This window comes from Lampetra planeri, chromosome 37 (assembly GCF_965212315.1).
Source record: "Lampetra planeri chromosome 37, kcLamPlan1.2.h2, whole genome shotgun sequence".
In the NCBI taxonomy this organism is placed as follows: domain Eukaryota; kingdom Metazoa; phylum Chordata; class Hyperoartia; order Petromyzontiformes; family Petromyzontidae; genus Lampetra; species Lampetra planeri.
The window spans coordinates 3,740,616-3,762,751 of record NC_136143.1 but is presented as its reverse complement, the minus strand read 5'-3'; the positions used below and the strand labels follow the sequence as shown (position 1 = coordinate 3,762,751).

The 22,136-nt window shown below is 48.4% G+C and overlaps 2 protein-coding genes across 4 annotated transcripts in view; both read right to left on the bottom strand.

Annotated features, from left to right (window-relative positions):
- Positions 1–4,358, bottom strand: part of LOC144730943 (sarcoplasmic/endoplasmic reticulum calcium ATPase 1-like) — a 42,403-nt gene extending 38,045 nt beyond the window's left edge. The window contains exon 1 of the mRNA XM_078611823.1: positions 3,902–4,358. Coding sequence (XP_078467949.1) covers positions 3,902–4,019 — 118 coding nt within the window. The 5' untranslated portion in view covers positions 4,020–4,358. The remainder of the gene's footprint in view (positions 1–3,901) is intronic.
- Positions 4,359–7,032: 2,674 nt separating this feature from the next.
- LOC144730937 (set1/Ash2 histone methyltransferase complex subunit ASH2-like) lies at positions 7,033–21,476 on the bottom strand. 3 transcript variants are annotated; one of them, XM_078611817.1, is made up of 16 exons: positions 21,396–21,476; positions 20,411–20,471; positions 18,748–18,872; positions 18,475–18,563; positions 17,530–17,624; positions 17,300–17,395; positions 16,440–16,535; positions 15,119–15,191; positions 14,884–14,995; positions 13,726–13,943; positions 13,092–13,259; positions 12,493–12,686; positions 11,845–11,937; positions 11,329–11,427; positions 9,899–9,958; positions 7,033–9,488 (listed from the first exon to the last, which is right to left on the bottom strand). In XM_078611817.1, exons 1-16 carry the CDS (start codon positions 21,419–21,421, stop codon positions 9,381–9,383), a joined length of 1,713 nt encoding a protein of 570 aa, XP_078467943.1. In that variant the 5' UTR covers positions 21,422–21,476; the 3' UTR covers positions 7,033–9,380. The 3 variants fall into 3 exon arrangements, with proteins under 3 accessions (XP_078467943.1, XP_078467944.1, XP_078467945.1); XM_078611818.1 differs by having other exon boundaries at positions 14,884–14,971; XM_078611819.1 differs by lacking the exon at positions 21,396–21,476 and adding an exon at positions 20,745–20,763.
- Between the last annotated feature and the right edge of the window lie 660 nt (positions 21,477–22,136).

Genomic DNA, 22,136 nt, shown 5'->3' with positions numbered 1-22,136 from the left:
GTTGGGTCGTTCTTTGAAAAGCCTGGAAATGTGGGATTGAGATTCTGGCGAGCTGCGTGTACCGCACCTCGTGGACATCAGGCCACGTGCCCACAACCCGCCACGTGTATACACCACGCAACGTCTACACACCACAGCATCTGTACACACCGCCACGCGTACACACGAGAGCACGTGCGCACATCACGTTTACACACTACGTGTAACTCCACGAATATACACATTACATTTGCCCATCAGTGACATCACAAGTGTTGAGAGGGCAGGTTATGAAATGCTGCCGATGATGAGGATGCGTGATTATGATTATGTAATGCGCGTTTTTTTTTTCTCAGAGGAGAAAAAAAACACAAACACAAAAACTCGTTTGTGGAATTGCGCCACATAAATAGGGAGGGGCAGCAAGCCTTCAGGCCCCCCCCCCCCGGGGCCAGCACTGAGACACGGGGTTGATGGATCACTGTGGGATGAGTCCCGTGATGTGATTATCATGGGCTTGGGCAGGCCACGTCACAGCTATGCATGTACGTTTAACTTCTTTCGCACCGTACGTAGGTTCGGGCTAGAATGGTGATTGGTGGTCGAAGGACGAAATGGAACGTGACCCGAGGAGACGGAGCGATGAAATCGGCTCCCATGCAGGTGCTGGGTTGCAGGATCTAGAGGTGGCACGTGTGTACACGCACCACAAAGACACACATATCCTCCATACAGCCTTTAACAGACTCTTAGCAACCACCTCAAAGGTCAAGGGGGTAGGTAACCGCCTTTGTTTCCACCAGGTATTCGTTTAAGGCCGAGTTGACTTAGAGGAGGCCGGTTCAGAGAAATGTCACCAATATTGGCCGGAAGCAGAAATTGAACTTTTACCCAAAGACAAAGCTCCCCCGTGTAGCCTTAACAGACTGTTGGGGCAAGTGCTGTTAGCGAGTAACACCTACGAAGGCCGGCACTGCACACGAGGGGGTGGTGGGTGGGCAGCACCGCGCAAGGCCGCCTTTGTCTCTCCAGTGGAGATGTTTACACACCGCACGAAAGTCGACCTCAGGGAGGCCCAAGACCGGCTCATATCATCTGTGTGCCTATGTACGTCTCTCTCTATGTATCTCTGTGATATCTGTCTCTACTTATATGTCTGTCTATATGTCTCTGGTTCTGTGTTTCATCTCTCTCTCAAATTTTGCATTCTCAGGAAGAACGTAATCAACCAGGTAAGGTGATGACTGTTATGTTATCCGACTCTCTGTTGTATTACATTACATTTCTAAGTATACTAGATTTGTGTTTCTATTTCATTTATACCTGATGATGATTGCTTGTGTTGCAATCGAAACGTCGTATGCTAGTATTTAATTTATTATTTTCTCTTTATACGTGACTTTACCGAAAGAACCAAAGAGCATATCATCGTCTCATTGGTGTTGGTCGGCGTGAGCGGTAATCAAACTCGGGTGACCGGGTTCGTAGGGCGGCGCGCTAACCGCTGCACCACCACTCCCACGCAAAGCACACAGGCACGCGACCACACACAGTACTCACGCACAGACGCGCTGGTACAATCACATATGCACACACACACACATGTACACGCGCGTTCACACACACACACACGCCACAACGTACACATCGTGATGTGCGTATACGTGGAGAGTGTGGGTGTATACGCGGTGTCGACACGTTCTTCTAGATTTGAAGCTTTCGTGACTGCAAGGATTCATATTCTTAGGTTTTTTCGGTAAAGTCACGTAGGTAAAAAAAAAATAATTAATAAAAGTAAAATAAATATCGACACGTTCTCATTGTGTACATCCACACGCGCCACTGCGATTGTGCCAGGCTAGGTGCGCTTCTAAATGCCATCCTGAAGTGAAGTCAAATTCAAAGGCTCTCTCACGTTCACACTCACGCGCACCCTCCCACGTACACACTTTCACTCGACTCTGTTTGGGGTTTGTGTGTGTGGACCCAAATACAGAGACGAAGAAGATCCCCCCCAACACAGGCTGCTGCTGCTGCTGTTGTTGTTGGTGGTGGCAAGTTGCTGTTAGCGAGCACACATGGAGAGCAACACGGCACACGAGGGCGGAACTATAGTCCATCCCACGGCCGCCTTTGTCTCCCTAGTGACCGACACATCGCACCAAGGTACTCGTGTTGTTTTTTTAGACCGAGTCGACCGAGTGGAGGGCCCGGGACCGGTGCAGAAATTCGTCACAGATGTTCGCCGCGAGCCGTTCGGGTCGCCGGGTTCACAGCGCAACCACTGCGCCACCGCTCCACACACAAAGACAAAAGATCCCCCTTCATACCCCGAGCAGACTGTTGGGGCAAGTGCTGTTAGCGAGCACCTATTAAGGCCGGAACGGCACACGAGATGGTTGGCCAGCAATACGCCCGGCCGCCTTTATCTCTCCAGTGGCGATATTTACACCCCACGACTCATTCGAGGCTGAGTCGACCTACGGGAGGCCCAGTTCCGCTTCATATAATCGCCACTTGTGGTGCTCGTGGAGCGGGAATCGAACTCGGGCCGCCGGGTTCGTAGCGCAGCGCTTAACCCCCCCCTTCCCACACAGACAACACGCACGCCGCGTGTACACACATCCACACACATTCACACGTACACGCCAAACATTCCAGGCACGCCCGAGCGAAGCCTGCGCCACCGGGAGCCCCCCGCGTGTCCCCCCCCCCGCTCTTCAGACGCAGGGCGTGGTGTGGTGGCTGGGGGGGGCAGGAATGTGCCCAGGTGTGGCCGCACTGCCCCCCCCAGCCCCGAGGCGGAGTGACGCGAAGCCCCACGGAGTTCAGGTTCGACTCCCCCGCTCAGGTTGACATGGCAGAGCCAGCCACACACACACGTACACACGTACACACACGTACACACGTACACACACACACGCACACACACACTCGGCGACACACACACACATGTACACACGTACACACACCTCGTCAAGCACAAAGACAAAGAGCCTCCCACCACCTCCCCCTGTCCCCGTATTTCCTTAACACGCCGTTTGGGGCAAGTGCTCTGAGTGAGCAACTATTGAGGCTGCCAAGGCGTAAGAGGAGGTGGGTGGGTGGCCAGAAACGCACCAACACGTACACACACACGCAGCGATACACACACGTACACACAAGACACGCACACACACGGACAAAGATATACGCAGCTACAACAAACGCAGCACACACACACACAGCCACACGTACATACACAAAGACTCCCCGGATAGCTTTATCAGACTTTTGGGGCAAGTGCTATTAGCGAGCACCTATGAAGGCCGGGAAGACACAGGAGGGGGTGGGTGGCCAGCCCCACGCCCGGCCGCCTTTGTCTCCTCAATGCTGATGTTCACACACTGCGCCAGGCACTCGTTTTAAGGCCGAGTAGACCGAGGAGAGGCCCAGTTCGGGTTCAGACATCACTCGCCACCGACGTTGGCCCGCGGCCTGGAATTGACCTCCGGTCGACGGGTTCGTCGAGCGCAGTGCGCTAACCACCGCGCCACCGCTCCCCACACGCGTCTCATGCACACGCAGAGCGCCACCGCACGCGCTCGCACTTGGACTCGTAAACAACTCGAGAGAGGAGAGCCCCCCCCCCCCCAGACGGAGCTTTCCGGCCTCGACGCGAACTCGACAGCGGGAATTCCACATTCACATGACGGGAGCCCGTCAAGCGCTCTTGACATTCCCTGCCGGGATTTTCGCTCGCGTAAACGCGGCTCAAGCACACACACCCGTGCAGGACACGCGCAGTCGTAACGAAGAGTAACACACACACACGCGCGCACACACACTTGCACACACCGTGTATAAAGTCACACACCACCAATCGTATGCGCGCACACCCGTGCAGGAAACCCACGCACGCACGCACGGACACCTCACCCACCGTTGGGACCGTGCTTTTTTCGCAGAATCACCACCTCGTCTTGCGACAGCCCCTTGGTCTCGTCCACCCCGAAATGGGCCAGGACCTCCTTCGCCTCTTTAACGTAAGAGTTATCCATCGCCTCCGCCACTCCGCCTCCCCTCTTGCGCTGCCGTCCGCAGGAACCCCCTGCGCTTACGATTGCTGCGCAGTGCGTGCTCTGCACAGCTGCAACTTTCTGCTTCCTCCGTGCCTCTTTCTCCCCTACTGACTCACGAGCTCGGAGTGCAGAACTCTCTTCTATAGGACGACGCGTCGCCTGGCTCAGCCCCAGATGGAGCTGCGTGCTCCTCCCGTCTTGGCGGAGTCGAGGGAGGAGGAAGAGGCAGTCTCAACCCCCCACAGTCCCCGAATCCACGCCTCGCCTCCACCCAACGTCGTTCAATTAATTTCCTCCTCCCCCCTCCCCCGTCCTGCGCCTCCTCTTCCCCTGCCCTTCCGTGTTTTGATCAGAGTTGGTCCGTTTGGGGAGGCATGAGCTCTGCTAGGGTGGAGCCATCTAGAGTAAGTTCAACCGCGTTTTACTTTTACAATACAAGCGTGGCTCTCCCCCTGCCTTTATGCCCGACAGCCTCCTGCTCTCCCTTGCTCACGTCTCCCTGCAGGGACAGCGGCCCTTGACAGTACTTTATTCATCGTCCTTCGTGTAAACCAGGACAACTGCAATGCGTGTTACAAATATATTCCCTGCCATAGGAATGTGGAATTTCCACCACTGGCTCATGGCCACCAGCAGAAACAAGCTGCATCCGGTTGCTCGTTTGAGCAGGGAGACGGACTTTAAAAGGTAAAATAATCTGCAATGGGATTGAGTCTCTAGTCGCTTTTTTTAGAGCCCTACAGTGGGAAGTTTGGCAAAAGTTCCTGTTTAAATCATGACTAGATTGCACGTGGGAAGAAGCCGAGTACCGGGAGAAAACCCCACGCACACCGTGGGATAACTCAATTACACTTATACGTACTGTGCTATAAATGATACCTACTTGCTGTACTGCTATTATCTGGCCACCTGATGGGAGGCTCACAGTTTCGGGCCATCTCTGTGCGATTCACCAACCACGGTTCAAAATTGTAGGTGGGTGGACAGGTCTGCTCCGATTAAGTTGGACTGCCAATTAATGTCATTCCCAGCACGCACCCCACGTTACTTGGTCCAATTAAAGCGATTCCTCTGCAGGGAATGTATGGGGGGTGTTTGTGCGTGGCTGTTCACAGGGCCCCCTCATTCATGCGGTGGTGGAAGTCACTTTTCCGGGCATTTGGAGTAAAAAAAAATCAACTTGGCATAAATAATTACGATGACAATGTCTGGGGGTTTTTTTCTCTCGCCAGGTATTGATGGGAATTGCCTTTCCACCAAGGAGGTACATGAAGTTTACCGTGCAAATTACGTTTCAACTAAACTACATTCTTAACCTGGTTGCTGCCAGAGCGCCACAGTACAGTACTTGCAATCCACAGGTCGTCAAGTTCAATTCGATCTCCCGGCACGGCAGTTTAAACAATGGTGCAAGGTTATTAATCTACCGCCCCTCTGCCCCCCCGCCTGTCCACCCAGCAGGATAAACGGAATGCACAAAGTTAGAGCAGTAGGTGTTTAACCTTCACTGCAGCGTTGCACGACCTTGGTTCTCAATCTATAAAACAAGCATGTTCATACCCAAGTTTGATTAAACAAAGCATAGTTGTGCTTATGTGCCCGTGCTCCATTTGTTTCGATTATTTACCTTCGAAGAAATGTTGCCATGTCCTCGCATCCCCAGGGGGTGCGTGCTCCCCAAGTTAAGAACCAGAGTTAGACCATGGCATGGGTAAGTTGCGTGTGATGGGTATTTCTCACTTGTTTCCAGACGTCTGGCCAGCAGTGGCAGAATCAATTGCTGGACAACTTTCACCTGATTTTAAGAGGAAGACACTCACAAACGTAACGTTGAATCCAATGTCAATCGTGTCAACAGATTGCTGATTAGAGTGCCTCCGCCATGATTTGAATATTTTCGATAACAAAGCCTTACAATTGTCTTGGGCAACCCTGGACACACGGCGTTGGACAGGAATCTACACTGTAAGAGCTGTTTTTGTGGAGTGTTTACCTTTAATCCACTTAGGCTGAACAGCTGTGCAGGGTGTGGCAACGGAGGGAGAGGCTCTGGTGACTCCCCAGGTCCGCCCCTGGCCATGGTCGGGCCACGTGTATTGGTGTAGCAACAGCAGCAACAGTAACAACACCAGTAGCAGCACAAACAGCACCACGAACAGTGATAACAGTAGCAGCATCTCTTTTCGATTTAAAGCTTTCGTGACTGCAGGGATTCATCTTCTTGGTTCTTTCAGTAAAGTCACGTAGAAGGAAAATAATTAAAATAAAACATCATAAAATAATTCTCACGACGTTTCGGCCACAACGCAAGCAGCCATCTTCAGGTGGAGAACAGGTCTGTCGAGAAGAACATTCAGACTCTGCCTTCTCGACCTGTTCTCCACCTGAAGACGGCTGCTTGCGTTGTGGCCGAAACGTCGTGTGAGAATTATTTTATTATGTTTTATTTTTATTATTTTCCTTCTACGTGACTTTACCGAAAGAACCAAGAAGTAGCAGCATCAGCAGGAATAGCATCACCAACAAGAATACCAGCAGTAGCCGTGCTGGGGAACCCCTTTGGGTCAGGCATGGAGGCGCACAGCTGGAATCAGATGCTCTGGAGGTTGTAGGGTTGGTGGATTATGCATAGAGCAGCATGTGCAAAATATCCCAATCTGCAGATTAAAAGGAGGTAGCGCTACTTCATAGCAGAGCAGCAAGTAGGTTTATAACGTACAGTATATGCAGTTCTTGTTTGCAAGTTATCGCCTCAAATGCAGTGTTTTCAGATACCTCTGGCTCACCTTCAAAAGCAAAATAATAAACATCCTAGTACAGGACCATCCTGGAAAAGTCTTGAGACTCAAATGATACTTACCTGGATACATAAATGGCATTACGGTAATTTCCTTTCATCTTGCATGGGTTGCTTTACCATACCACTGTCGTCAGAGCTGGAATAGAGAACCACTGCTTTGAAACACCACCAGCCAGCACGCCAGGCATTACCTTGTGTTCCCCATCTGCTCACGTTTATTTCACTTTGTGCGTTTTTAAGCAAAAGTACATTATTGGACCACTTATGTCGAGGCAACTGTTTCATTTCAACATCGACATTTCACGCCCAGCAAAAATGCACACGAGACAGCCATAATCGACACCTGAATAGTGTACAACAGTAGTAACGTGTACGCGAACGCATTTAAAAAAAAAACACACTGCCTTCCTTCATTGTGAACTGGTGACCTTCAAATACACCACCAATATAATACATGGAAGAGTTAGACACTGCTAAGTCGCAGACTGCGTAACACTATGACGCTGGAATGCGCGTCGGCAAGGCCAGCACCGTGCACTGCAGCCCTGCTTCTGCGCTGGCAGAACATTATAAGTTGGTGGCGGTGGCAGCCAAGACACACGCCCTCTCGGACCTCCGAGGTTTCCCTTGCTCGTTATAAAACCCAGGCAAATGGAAAACAGAAGCACCGATGGTCGCACATTTGCCGGTTGGGCATGCGACATGTTTGGGTTAAATCCCAAGGGTCGCTTCAGGCAACAAGGCATGCCAGAACATTTTCAACGCTCAGATCGCATGTTCGGTCTTGCGCCCCAACAGTTTGAAATCAGACGACATGGGCAAACGCGCTCCACGTGCTATGCCTGCAGCGTCAATTGGGACATAACCTGAAATTCACCTACCCTATTAATAGTGTTTTTTAAAACATGTATATAGACGCTGTCGTGGCACTGTAACACATATTTCAGACAATACAATGGTGGTTCCATCTTAAAAACAAAAGGCCTTCACATATCTCCCCATAGTCAGACTTATTACCAGTGACACTTAATGAAATGTATATACTTTTTACAATACCAGGTTTTGTTTAAATTGGCTTAACACTGCTACTTGGAACGCCAATCCCATTATTTAATTAAACTAGGGGGACCCGACTACCAGACAAACTTTGTGGATCCTGTACGAAACCGTGTTGGTGGTGTTTGAAACATAATGTTACTACTGTATATACAAGGGTCTGAGGATACGGGAAATAGAAGCGAGTTGTCATCCGAGAGGACTTCCCCAAACAGCTCAACACCAATGTACAAATACTAGCAAAGGCTTATCTTTGGCTACTCTCAATACAGCTCACACTTTAATGTTTCATTGTTACTGCTGGAGCGCATAAGACATTCAAGACTGCAGCCTTTTTTTTTAAACAGAAGACGGAGGACGTTGCACAACTTCGGCAAACGCCTACAAGTAAAAATGTTGCCTGGCGATGCGTGTGCTGCTACAGGTATCTCGTAACCGAGCACTGTAGTCTACATGGATCAATAAATACATAGATTTTCAGTAACAGTACAGCCATTGTAGTAGCAGGAAACGTAATGTTAAACTGAAATGAGGTATCTGTCAATGAAACCCTCCCTTGTTCAAGGCAGCTGGAGCGCAAACCTGTGTCAGAGGGAGCACAGCAACACCCTACGTAGTGAGATTAAAACTTCACTCTGAAATGACTGCCCCCACCCCCCTCCGTGAGTGAATAAGTTACGCTAAGCTAATAGCCAAACCGCCAGTAGGCACACATTAATAGTGCACGGTTGCACGGACTACATTAAAACTCCTGTGTATTTCACAAGACATTTGTTTCTTCAAGTCATCTGTTGGAAAGGTTGGCCTATCTTTCACGTTTTACTAATTAAGGCAACACAGTCATTTCAGAAGAGTCACAACAAAATCAGAAATTGGAAGGTGACCGATAAATGAGGTTTAAACAATTCAACTACATTCCCAGGAGCACCTGCACCTGCGTTCAGCCAGCCAGACCTGCCACTTATTTGGAAGAGGATCTGAATAAATGTACCTGACTTAATTGCTAATCCCCATCTCTCCCATCTAGACACCAAACCCTCTAAGCTAAGCCCATATCGAGCACCGCTCTCTCCCGCGTCTGCCTACCTTAGTCCACTATAAGTGCCGACGCCGCACAAAGTCTTTTCTCAAAATACAAAAATGCACCACAGGTTCAGCATCCGGTCCCGCTTGCCCTATGACCTACTCCTCCCAAGTGGGATTCTCTCGCCCGTTTCCCTTCACCACCTACTTCCTAAAGTACTCCAGCCCTTCCACAGTCATTCCCCTTTCTGCTTTGTGCCTCGCTTCCCCTGAACCCCCAAACGCTTGAACCGAAGCGTATGAGGTCACAACTCCCAATAAAGGTGCTGGGTGGGGCAACACTTCCTCCCCCCCGCACCCACGCTCTTACGACTGCTTCTCTTGCAAGTGCTCTGCGAGACTCCCGGGCGGCTACGGTGGCGATAGGGGTCGTGAGTCATCGTGAGCCAGTGAGCCGTCAGCTACTGCTCCCATGCGGGGCTGCGCCTCCCGTCCACCTCAGTCTCCGTGTGGAAGAGAAGGTCGGCCAGACTGTGCTCCACCACGGCACGACGGCCCATATCACTCACCTGCCAGGCATAAGCGTACAGGTGCATGCAACACACACACACACACACACGCATGGACAATTTGAATTTATACATCATCTAAATGGAAGAGCTTATACAAAAATGACATAGAACACAATAGTGTAAAATACGTGTTGTGGGAGCCAGGCCAGGGAAACGTCAGAAAAAAGAGAGAGAGAGCAATGCTGCAGCACAACCTTAAGCAAATCAATTGAGTGCCAGCACCAAACAACAATGAGCCTCAGGGAAAGCTGGGTCAGTCAGAGCAGCACCCATGAGTCCCAGGGCATCGATGGGGGGCGGGAGGGAGGGGGGCACATCACTGTTATAAAACACCACTTGTTAAAAAGTAATTTGCCAAGAGACAAATTATCCCCTAAAATTTTTCGTTCAGAAAACGCGCAACTCACCGGCTGAAAATCAAGCCCCTTTGGTGGGTACTTGAAGTGCGGTCCGAAGTTAATGGACACCTGGAGGGGCAGAGACAATCTCCATGGAATCGTTGGCATTTGCAAGAAAGACATGTGGGGTTAAACGTCACTGCTAAACTTGCACTCCAGTGTTCCCTCCACACAGCAGCCGCCACTGTGCAGAACACCCTCACCGCCGCCAAGGAAAAGAATCACGAGCCCAGCGTATGGCGAACACTTGTCTATGAGAGAAAACTGCATGCAGTTGCTTCTAATCTTATGCTACCCCCTATAGTCTGCAATTCCTTTCCGCTTCGTCGTCTGCACTGCCGATTCCCTCTCGCTTATTAATTCCAGGAACAAGACGTATGATTTAGTACATTTAGCGTTCCGCTCCATTCTTACACTGCAAGGATATATCATGAAGGAAGGTGCTACGTTTCACGTAGTCTGCAGAAGTTTCACCGGAGGGGGCGATGTTGCTAAGTGTAATGCCAAGCAAGTTATTTTCATGTTGTTATTTTTATTTATTTTGACCATGACGTCGGCACACAATGGCCTAACTCTTTTATAAGGACGTGTCGGAATCTTTAATGTCCACGGTGAAGTAGGTGGTGCATATTCTAAGGTTAACACACCTACAATATTAATCGGAATAGCCCGCCAGATTCCCCCTTGAACCCCTTTTGCAACAAGTGGTGAATGCACTACCGTTGGGGACCAGGTCACTGCACCAAACACCTTCCCACACCACTGTTTGACTCTGTTTCTGATTAGTTAGCTCTCCAATAGCCGTGCCTTCTCCTCTGCTCCCCCTACTGTATGGCATTCCTTCACCCTCGATATTTGTACTGTCCAGACTTAAGACCCTCCTCCATTCTCCAATAACAATGTCACACATGATTGTTCCTTCTCCTCTGCTGCCCCTACTGTCTGGAATTCCCTCTGCCTAAACATATGTTAGTATGGCCAATTACATTCTCATTTTATAAAGACCAGAATTAAGATCTTTATTTTTTTTCTTCACCCCTTTCCCGAGTGTCCCCAACGATGTACAACATTTCGAGGTGATGTTGCATGTTGTTGTAAATAAATCTACATTTTAGTTATTGTAGTCGATACAGTTGAGCATGAACTATAAATTCATGGTTTTTTAATTTAGCATAAAATAATTGGTAAATGGAAAACGCCAACTAATTTTTATACACCATCACCGAGAGTAATATAAGATTATGACATTTCGACCAAAATATAATTCTTTATCGGTGACATTTTTAAAAACCTATTAGATTTACCATTTGTTTAGCATCTATATGCAGCCATCTGAAGATACTTTGTTGTTACTTTGAGTTATGCTCTTTATTCGGGTATAAGTTCACTGCAGAAGCAAAATGACAACGTAAGAGTAGGCTGACATTCGTGAGACGTACTGTGCAGTTGCGATAGAGGGATATGGCTGGAAAGTAGACGCCTTCAAACACATCCTCCCACGCAACTCCCTGGCTCTTTCCGTTCTTAAAGAAAGTGATCTACCACACACAAACACAACATCACAATTAGTGCATGGGCTGGAGCAGAAATAGGTTTCCACCTGAGGTGATGAAACTTTTAGGGAGGTACGGATTTTGTTTCATGACCAATAAATGACAATTCGGCTATAATATTATTACATTTAGTTCTGTAAAAAAAATAATATGCCACCTCAGGTGATATCAAATATTAAAACATTTGAACTAAGTCTATAGAATAAAAAAAAATGCAGAAGTCATCTTTGTGAAAAAAACTCTCATAACTGCAGTCCAAAACTTCACAAAAAAATCAATCCGACTTGTACCTCTGTATTTGAGAATGATAAGACACACGGTTAAATAACCACCAAGTGTGGACAAAGGCTTAAACAAACACACTGAATGTGCAAGATCTGCCCAATGCCTGTCACCACATACCTTACTGCCCGGAGTCTGCCGCAAGTCCTTTTCTGCTTTTTCCACCAAATCTTTCTCCTCAAAGTAGAGGTAGCTTTTGAATTTGATCAAGGCCTGTGCACAAAGCAGTTGTAATACAAATTTAGTTCGTGTCAAACTACTTGCCACAATATCACCATCAACCCATATGACACATACTGAGTTGCCATAACAATTTGGCTTTCTGCATCACAACACAGCAAATGAGGGTTGGCATTCATCACCAAGGTAGTGTGACTCCTTAAGATCTCATGTGTAGTCTACATAGGCTGCGAGGGAAAGTGCTGTTAATGAGCACCTATTAGGGCCGGAACGGCGCGCCATGTGCGGCTGCCTTCACGTCCCCGATGCTATTTATACAACGTACGTAGCACAGTTGGCTACGTATGGTACAAAAGAAGTTCAACATACATACCAGGCACTCTTTTAAGGCTGAGTAAAGATTTGGGGAGGCCCAAGACCGTTTCAAATCCACTGATATGGGCCATGCTCGGAAATCAAACTCGGTTCGCCCAGTACATGCTGCATTGTGCTAACCACGACACCACCTCTACACCCCAGTGTAACTCCCCACACACAGGCATAGGGCATATCGGGATGGAGAGCAGGTGGTGCACGTGGCCACAACACCTTGTCCTTGTAGGTGTCGGGCAGGGCATTGGCGGTGACCGTGTCATCGGGCAGGTCGATATAGAAGCCCAGCGTATCTCCCTGCTCGTAGCCCTCGGAGTAGTGCTTCCCACGCGACTGGTGGAACTTGGTCCCCTTCTTGCTGCGCCACGAGTAGCTGAACTTGTCGAAGCCAAGTGGAGCCTGCAGGTTACCTGGAAGGAGAAAAAACAAGCCCGGCATCGGATACATTTCGCACACATGTGCCCACTTGGATACAAACTAACGGCAATTTGAGCCTATAAAAACATCTTATTTTACCATTACAAAAAATGTCACTAAAATCCATTTGTCAAATATATGACGTCTCTACACCATCATCATCATAAGCCACGTTCTATCCACTGCTGGATGAAGGCCACCACATGCCACCATCACTCACGGTCCTGCACTGCCACAGTGCATTTAGCTCCTGCGTACAGATATTTTTTTTCCACAGCTACTTTTGTGATATCTGATTGGTCGCTTAATCGGAAAGATAGTCTGTATTGCATTGCATAAATAATCGGATAGCCCAGCTCGAGAGGTGTGGTGGAGGAGGGGGAAATGGGGATAGGTACCGAGGCTCTGGCTCCAGCCCAGCCGGGCAGCTGTGTCGGCCGGCAGCGTGTCGACGCGCACCTCGAAGAACCAGGCTCCACGGCGCACGCCATGCGACGCACGCACCGTCGCGTAGCCCTTCTCGCCCGTCACCGTCAGACGGTCGTCGGATATCTTTAGCTGGGGAGCTGCGGCACAAGCGGAGGATGAGATGAATGAGTTGATAAATAAAAGGATTTTATTACTTTCCAAAGAGCCAATTTAATATTTGGCTGGTGAAATGTATATAGCCAGGTGAGAACCTTCTCAGACTCCACAACAACGTATTGTTCCGCCAAGATATCTTACTTTATTTAACATTCTTTAAAACTCCACAGGATGGAGTGGTGGAACAGTGGTTAGCAAATTAAACTGTGAACCCGGTGACTTGAGGTCGACTTCTGGCGAGAGCTAACATGAAGTGGTATCTGAACTGGTCCTGGGCACCACCCTTCAGAACTCCTTAAGACTCAAACAAATGCACATTGGAAATAGTTACACAATCCACCTGCAAGCATTATTTTTCTCTAACTCATTCAATAATTAAAACACCCAGCACGCAGCTCCTGTGGAGCGCTGGACTCAGGTTTGTGTGCGGGCCACCAGCGGTCTCACCGCGGTCGTGCAGCGCGAGCAGCACGCGCTCGTAGAGGCATGCGCGGTACAGATCCCCGGGGATCGGCTTCCCGGCCCAGGAATCCAGCTCAATCCTCTCGGGGTCGGGCGCGTGGGGGTCGGGCTCCGCCAGGATGTAGCGATAGCCGTCCTTGTTGAATGGGTGCTCCAGTGGGTAGCCATGGGGGGGCAGACGCTGCGACTGGAACAGCGGGTCGCTGCGAGGAGCGTTAACGAAGACAAGAGTACATTAAAACCTTGGATTGCGAGCATAATTCGTTCCGGAAATGTGTTTGTAATCCAAAGCACTCGTATATCAAAGCACTGGTATATCAGTTGTGATCACGTGACGCTCGGCCGACAAAGCGTATACGTACTACTCCTATTGCAAGACCTCGCTCGTTTATCAAATTAATATTTATTTTAAAAATGTGCTCGTCTTCCAAAACACTCGCAGACCAAGTTACTCGCAATCCAAGGTTTTACTGTACATCATTACAGCCAGCTCAACCTCACCCGGTTGAGTGTCATACTACGTGTACAGGTTAAACCATTGCCAGATGAGGGCATCGCCACACTGTGCAGGTATCTTGTGGGTTATCCGACTGTAGTTCAGTTCGCTGGACATTGCAAGATGGTGAAGGAGGGGCATCGAAGAGGGAGTATAGCACCATGCACAGCGGATTGTGTTGCAATGCCCTCTGCTGCCCACAATGTGGCACCGCAGCTGCCGAAGGCGATCTGTTTCCGGAGGGCGCAATCACACTTAGCTTCCCAGATATGATGGGATTGGATACATTCCCGGTGGTTTGGTCTTAAGCAATATATCTTAATACGAATTATTTATTCAAAGATGTGTATCTGTAATTCTGAGAACCAAACGTAGCACGAGGATGAGCAATACACAAACACACTGCTCTTTGCAAAAGTTATGAATGGCATTTTCTTAGTATCATGACACAGAACCAATAGCAATAATGGAATGTTAAAACAAACCAAAAACCATAAACAAAGCCCAAATGGCAAAGCAATATGTAACCAAAACCCAAAAGTTAAACTAAGGACACATGGTATAAAATAGATGACCCAAGAGATAAAGGTCAATTTATGATGAGCAAAGCACAATGAGGAGGTTGATTGAAGCACATGCCCACTCACTTTCTTGTGCGCTTGGACGTATTGCCGGTCGCTCCTTCCTGCTTGCGCTTGGCTCCGCGCCCCTTCCCAACACCAACCTGCACGCTTCCTGGGGTTGGGGTTAGGGTTCGGCCTGAAATTACACAAAATACACAGCTCAACCCTTTGGTACTGCATTACCAATACAATACAAGTTAAGACGTTCATCTGAAAAACGCAAAAATACATCAACTGCTGCCAGCAAGGTGCGACTCACCATTAACACCCCCACTGGCCACGGGCACAACCTGCTTCTGCGTGTCATACGTTGGGCCAATGCTTCCGAGGTCCTGGGCAGACAAAAGTCAAACATCCATAGTGAAATATAAATTCATCATAAATCAGCAATAATGATCAACGCACTGCTGAACGAAGGCTTCCCCGAGCTGTCGTCATCTCTCGCAGTCCTGAAATGTAACAATCCGCAGAAAACTTCCGCAGGAGCTCACTTCATCACTCCATCCATGTGGTGGATGTTCACTCAGGCGTGTTCCCTTCTTTGGCTCCCACTCCGTTGCTAGTCTTGACTGCCAGCCATCATCCCTGCTAACAATGCATCCTGTCCGAGCATACTTACGGTCCATATCGGGTCTATAAGCTACTTGTGTTTTTAAAAGTGCACAAAAAACATCGTATAATGAATGCTTGGAAGTACATTGACAGAAAGAGAAACACAATGAACTATAAACCAGTAGCAGTAATGAGTTTTTTCGAGGCTCAACATATCTGTAACAAAGAAAACAACAACATCGGTCATCTGGAGTGTGGAGGTGTCTTTGAAGTGATCTGCAAGGGTCACCAACTACACGAAGACTGTGTTCAGGTCACTTGTAGCATGGTTGGCTACGTCAAGTGTGAAAGAAGTTCACACATACAGGTGACCTCCGAACCTACAACCTAATTGGTTCCTGGACGATTGTCGCAAGTTGAACCATCGTAAGTCGAACCCTTATTTCCCATAGGGCGTAATGTTATACATTGGGGTTCCGTTCCTGGAAACCCATTACCTACCATAAAAATAACAAAATTGGCCAAGAAAATAAATGAAAATAACCCCAACAAACATTTATTGTAACTTAACTTTTACAAACATTTATTAAGTAAACACAAAGACTTACATTTGAAAATCCATAAGTGCTTTTTTGCACGTGCATCACATTTCCTCTTCTTTGACAGTGAAAGGCGGAAAAAAATTCTAAATTTTAGGAAAATGTACAAAATGTGAAGAGTGTTGCAAAAGAGGTGCGTTCACTCTAGGCGCAGCTCCAGACTGTCGGGCATACTCTACATACGCATACGGTGGAAGAGTCTGCGCATAAAATGCATGAAATGCGCAGACTCGTCACCTGATGGCGCTGACTCATTGCCTGACATGCGCAAATGCGTTGCCAATCGGCTCTGCGTCGGTAGCAGTCGTTAGGCAGTTGAATAAACGAGTTTTGGTCGTTACTGTTGCGGTTTTACTATAAGAAAGGTCGTAAAAGCAGGGAGTTGCAAGTCGAGCCGTCGTAAGTCAGGGGTCATCCGTACATGCATACCTGATCCAGGAGGCCAAACTTGGGGTAGTCTCCTTCAAGCTCCCGACTGCCAGGGTCTGGGCCCTCCTTCACCAAAAATACATCGCGCTCCTTGCTCTGTCAGGCCGGACGGTAAACAAGACACGACCAGCATATCGATTGCAATTCTGTTTTAGCTCATTTGTATAATTGTAATAATGGTGATTATTTGCTCAGGAAAGTCTCACCGAATCTCTTTTCAGGAGGGCTATCTGTTGGGATGCTGGACATTTAATGTTTGGTATCACATTGCGTGTATGCTATTGACAGTCTGTATGGTTTAAGCTCCCACCGATAAGTAACTCATGTCTCAAAGGCAAAATATTGCCCAGATTCAGATTAATATCCATTTTACACTCACAAGAGATTCATAGAATGGTACATCTTGAAAATCAATCATTATAATTATCGATCTATAAAACAATTACATGCATATGATATGGCAATGCTACATTAGGTGTAGTGGAGTGAATAAAAGTTAACCGAAAAAATAAAAGCTACAAAGGAGATGGCAAAAATGAGAGATTCTTGAATTAAAACAGTTACTGGGAATCGTGACAATTTATCTATCAAACAGCTGTTGGGAGGGCGAATACAGTAGTTACATAACTAGTGACTACCAGTCAACCTTCCCAACCTGCCACACAGCCTATGCCCATTGTTTAATGTTCCACCAAATACTTTATGGGTCCTTTGTATACTAAAGTAGGAACGTGAATAGTACCCACAGCCTTCACGAGATGCACACTCGATGAATTGTGTCGGGTGCGGAAATAATTTCGGGGTCATCAACTCAGACAAAAATGCTTAAATTACGCTCTGCCCATCTCACATGCCCTTACCATTGCTTTGACAATGTTGTTTGGCCAGGTGAGCTTGTTAGGCCGCGGCCGAATGGTCAGACACTCCCAGTAGTTGTCGATGAATGGAATGATGTCCTGTTGTAAAGAGAAGCCAATGGAACGCCACCACATCAAACACGTGCCAGAAGACACAAATTAACACTGACGGGGCAAATTTCATCATATGGTCTCGTTCAGAGCATCAGTATGGTCAGCTCATTAGGGATCACCTTCTCTTTGGAGAACATGGTTTTCGGGTGCTCGTCCTGTGTGCGCGACTTCCAGGTTAGGTTGGCGAGGGAAGTGAGGCACATCTCCTTGAGAGCTGACGCACAAGTACGCACACACACGTACACACCCCCGTGCTGAGCATCACCAACTTGCCAGTGCTACATTACTTTATCTTGAGCCATGCGCACAGACCTATATGTCGGCCCAGATTTTCCAAAACTGCAGCTGTTATTATTATTTTGCCGCAGTATCATGCCATTGTTATTGCTATACGTTTTTAATCTTATAGCTACGATCAGCACTGCTCTTAATCCTTGCAGAATAAATAGAATAAGCACTGCCTGACGAGGGCTGAAGATAAGCGTTTGTTAAATGGACAGACTCGCCCCCAACACATCAATGTGGAACTTCTATCACGGACTAAAAATAGCCAAAGGATAAATCCACCTCCCACTGATATAAAGTGTCAGGACACTTCAGTTTTTACCATAGGATGAATCCCCGAAATGCCTTACAACCCATATGCAAGCAATTATGAATGTTTTCTCGTAAAAAAATAATTGGGTAAAGGTGCAACCTTGAAATTTCTCTCACAACACGGTTGGTGGAAAGGACCTCCACGAGAGGTTATTTTTTTTAGTTAAAAACAAAAGGTGGCTTTTTGATCCCTTTTTGCAATGTGAAATATCTTGTACAAGCTCAACTAAGAGACATCGTGCAGGATCTCTTGGACCCAGGGCTGGATTGCAGGGTTAAAACTGTCATAGTTTAATTAATGTCGAGTTACTGACAGCATCAGTACTGTAGGTGTGCATATTAAGATTTTAGTCTAAACACAAGTGTGGCCTTTTTTTAATACTCAGTGCATGTGCCTCACGAGACCAGTGCCGGTCCCTTCTGCCCACGGCTCACCCCCCACCCCCCCACCCCCTGCGTGCACTCACTGGCCTGTTTCCTCAGGAAGTACGTGTTGCCACTGTGGTGGCAGATGTTGCAGTGGAAGACATAGTTGGTAATAAACGGCAAGCAATTCCTGCGAATGTTTGGGCAGCAAAGCAACAGGAGCACCAACTTGAGATTAACGACGAAGCAAAATGCGGCGAATAAAAGGGCACAGCAATGCAGGTTACGTATTATACAGCCCACCGCACGATGGAGTGTCAAAATAGGCAGCGCGCGCCAATCGCGAGAATGTGTGCAACCCATGTGCCACTCACGACGTGTCGATGTCGAAGCTCTCGGCTGTGAACCACTTGAGGCAGATGCCGCACTGCAGCTCCACCTGGCCCAGGTTCCTCACGGGGTCATCTTCCGAAGCGGCCCCCACCTCCTCCACCGTCTCCTGGAAAACAGCGATTGAGCCTGTTAAGTACCTGGAAAGGTAGAGGAAGGATTCGTTTGGTGGGACAATGTGAGGAATTGGATGGAACCCAATTTAACACGTAGGCTTTCGCGACCAATATTATTCATAATATAGGTTTTTGGGTCAGATCGCGTTATTTATAAATGTGTCGTAACCCTCCACCACCCGACATGGCCAAACAGTAAAAATGTGTCACGTTTTTCAAAGGACAAAAAAATTCACTTCTTTAGCCCACCGGTGTGCTGAAGAGAGAATCAACAGCATTTTAAAATTTGAGTACGACGTTTCGCTGATAATTACAATCAGCTTCATCGAGCAAGAATGGTGAAGCTCTCCTGTTGCTTCCGGTCTTATATAGAGCAGCATCAGGGTGACGTCATCATGTAATTGGATGGAACCCGCCATGAAGATCGCAAAATATTGAAAGCATCCATGGACATAATCCGCTCAGTTATGAGGATGACAGGCGTTGGCTGCGACGTGACCAGGTGAACAGGAGATGGCAGTACAGCAAATTATTTTTGAATTAACCTGTGTGGAGCTTTGAGTGTTACCCCCTCATATGCATGGGTTTCCTTGTACTCTCTTGTTTCCCTCACACATACCAAATACTAATGTATGGAAATTGCTAAACATCCCAATGTAGTAGGCAACACTATCCTGATAAGAGTTTTGAGACTCGTGAAACGTTCCTGGGTAAAGGACATTCACGAGTTATTACTGCCCAGTATTTGGCGTTAGTTACAGCTGACCACAGGAGATATTCACCACATTAGGAAGTCACTTGGTATAGTTTGTTTACATCTGGTGAAAACTGGCCTCAAATACCACAGCAGATCACGGTGACTGCATCCAAAGAATGGCGACTCTGGGCACTTCCAGACACCAGACGGAACGCAAACACGGGCCCGCCTTTCTTCTCAGTCCATGCCCTGCCCCGGGTTCATTAGAATGCATTCCAGTGGCATCGGGCATTTTGTTGCACTATGAGCAATCGTTACAGATTGTTGTACTTTGCTTTATATTTGGGAGCCTTTTTGTAACTCCGGTTTCACTTTTTTCGTCTCAATGGGCTCTCTCGCGCACATAAACACACACGTGTATATATAACATCTTCAGCCATGGTCAACCCACTGTTGGATGACGTCTTCCCCTAAGCAGCTGCTTTATCTCAAGACCTTGAGAGATAATCCAAGAGCCGAGTTTGTCGCTCCATCTCATCTCGGTGGACGCAGTCTCGGACAAATTTAATTCCTTGGCTACCGCTCCGTTATTACTAAATGTTGGTAATGATTATTTGGTCAGATTACAGTAATTTAATACTACGTAATAATAATAATAAATAAATATATTAACTGGATAATCCCTGGAGATGGAACATTGCGTGTGGAACGGTGCCCAGGCTATCAAGTGGCACATACAAAGCAATGCAACTACATACGTGCATTAGATCAAGTACAATTACACCATACACAATGTAGAATGTAAATATAAAGTTTTATCTTTGGAAACTTCACCTGTATGCAGGAATTGTCAACTTCCACCGGCATGAGATCCGCTTCGGCGCACTGCACAGAGCTGCACATGAAGCCAAAACACCACAATACAGCAAATCACATACAACACACATACAACACACATACAACATGCACACCATACAAAACTACACGCCTTACAAAACTACCCACATTAAAAGCAGCAACACATACACCACGCACACCCCACATTCAACATAAACACCACATTCCATACAAAACCACACGCCAAATCTGTATACACGCCAAATATACTAAACCCAGACATGGTACAACTTTGACACACAATCCAAAACTCCTCGCACAACACCAATACCGTGCAAAAATCACACCACTCAAGACTGATCAACCATCTCATCACCACCCCATCTCATCATCACCCCCATCGTATCATAACCCCCATCTCATCACCACCCCATCTCATCACCACCCCATCTCATTATCACCCCCATCATCATCAACATCAACCCCTCAACCACCGTCAACCTCATCGTAATCACCCAGCCAACCATCCCATCGCCACCAATAACCTCATCGTAACGATCATCAAACCTCTCATCATCATCCCCTCACCTCCAATCTGCTCAATCATCTCATCATCCCTTCACCACATCATCCTCACCACCACCACAATGATGAACACCACCACCATCACCACCACCACAATGATGATGAACACCACCACCATCACCACCACAATGATAATGAACACCACCATCACCACAATGATGATGATGAACAATCAAACCGCTCCCTCCTCTCGTTCGCACAATTCAAATCAAACCCGCCGACTCGCAGCCTCCCGGCACTCGCTCATTGCAATTAAAACTACGCCGACGAAAGGGGGGGGGGCTAGAAGGCCTCTCCACCATCATCATCATCCGCAACAGCTTCTTCTCGTCGTTGTTGCAACAACAACAACAGCAGCAACAACAACAGCAGCAGCAGCAGCGTTGGCTTCACTCACTCGGACTCGTCCGCGTTTGCCGCCATCTTCAAACGGGGCCCGGGCTCCTCTCGTCTCGGCCAAGTCTCGCGAGAAGTCACGAACCCCCCCCGCACCCCTCCCCTTACATCCCCCCCCGCACCCCTCCCCTCACATCCCCCCCGCACCCCTCCCCTTACATCCCCCCCGCACCCCTCCCCTCACACCCCCCCTCACACCCCCCCTCACACCCCCCTCCTCACACCCACCCTCGCCCACCCCTCGCACCCCCCTCGCACCCCCCCCTCGCACCCCCCCCTCGCATCCCCCCCTCGCATCCCCCCCTCGCATCCCCCCCTCACACCCCCCCCCTCACACCCCCCCCCTCACACCCCCCCCCTCACACCCCCCCCCCCTCACACCCCTTCCTCAACCACCCTCCTCACCCCCCCTCCCACCTCTCGCCCCCCCTCACCCCCCCCCCCGCCCCCCCCTCACACCCCCCGCCCCCCCTCACACCCCCCGCCCCCTCCTCAAAACCCCCCTCACACCCCCCCCTCACTCTCCCCCTCCTCACACCCCCCCCCACACACCCCCCCCACACCCCCCCCTTCTCACACCCCCCCTTCTCACCCCCCCTTCTCACCCCCCCTCACACTCCTCTTCCTCACACCCCCCCCCACACCCCCCCTTCTCACACCCCTCGCACCACCACCACTGCTCATCTTGATAATAATTATAATAATAATTTTTATTCACGTTATTGTTCGAATCTTTCATTGT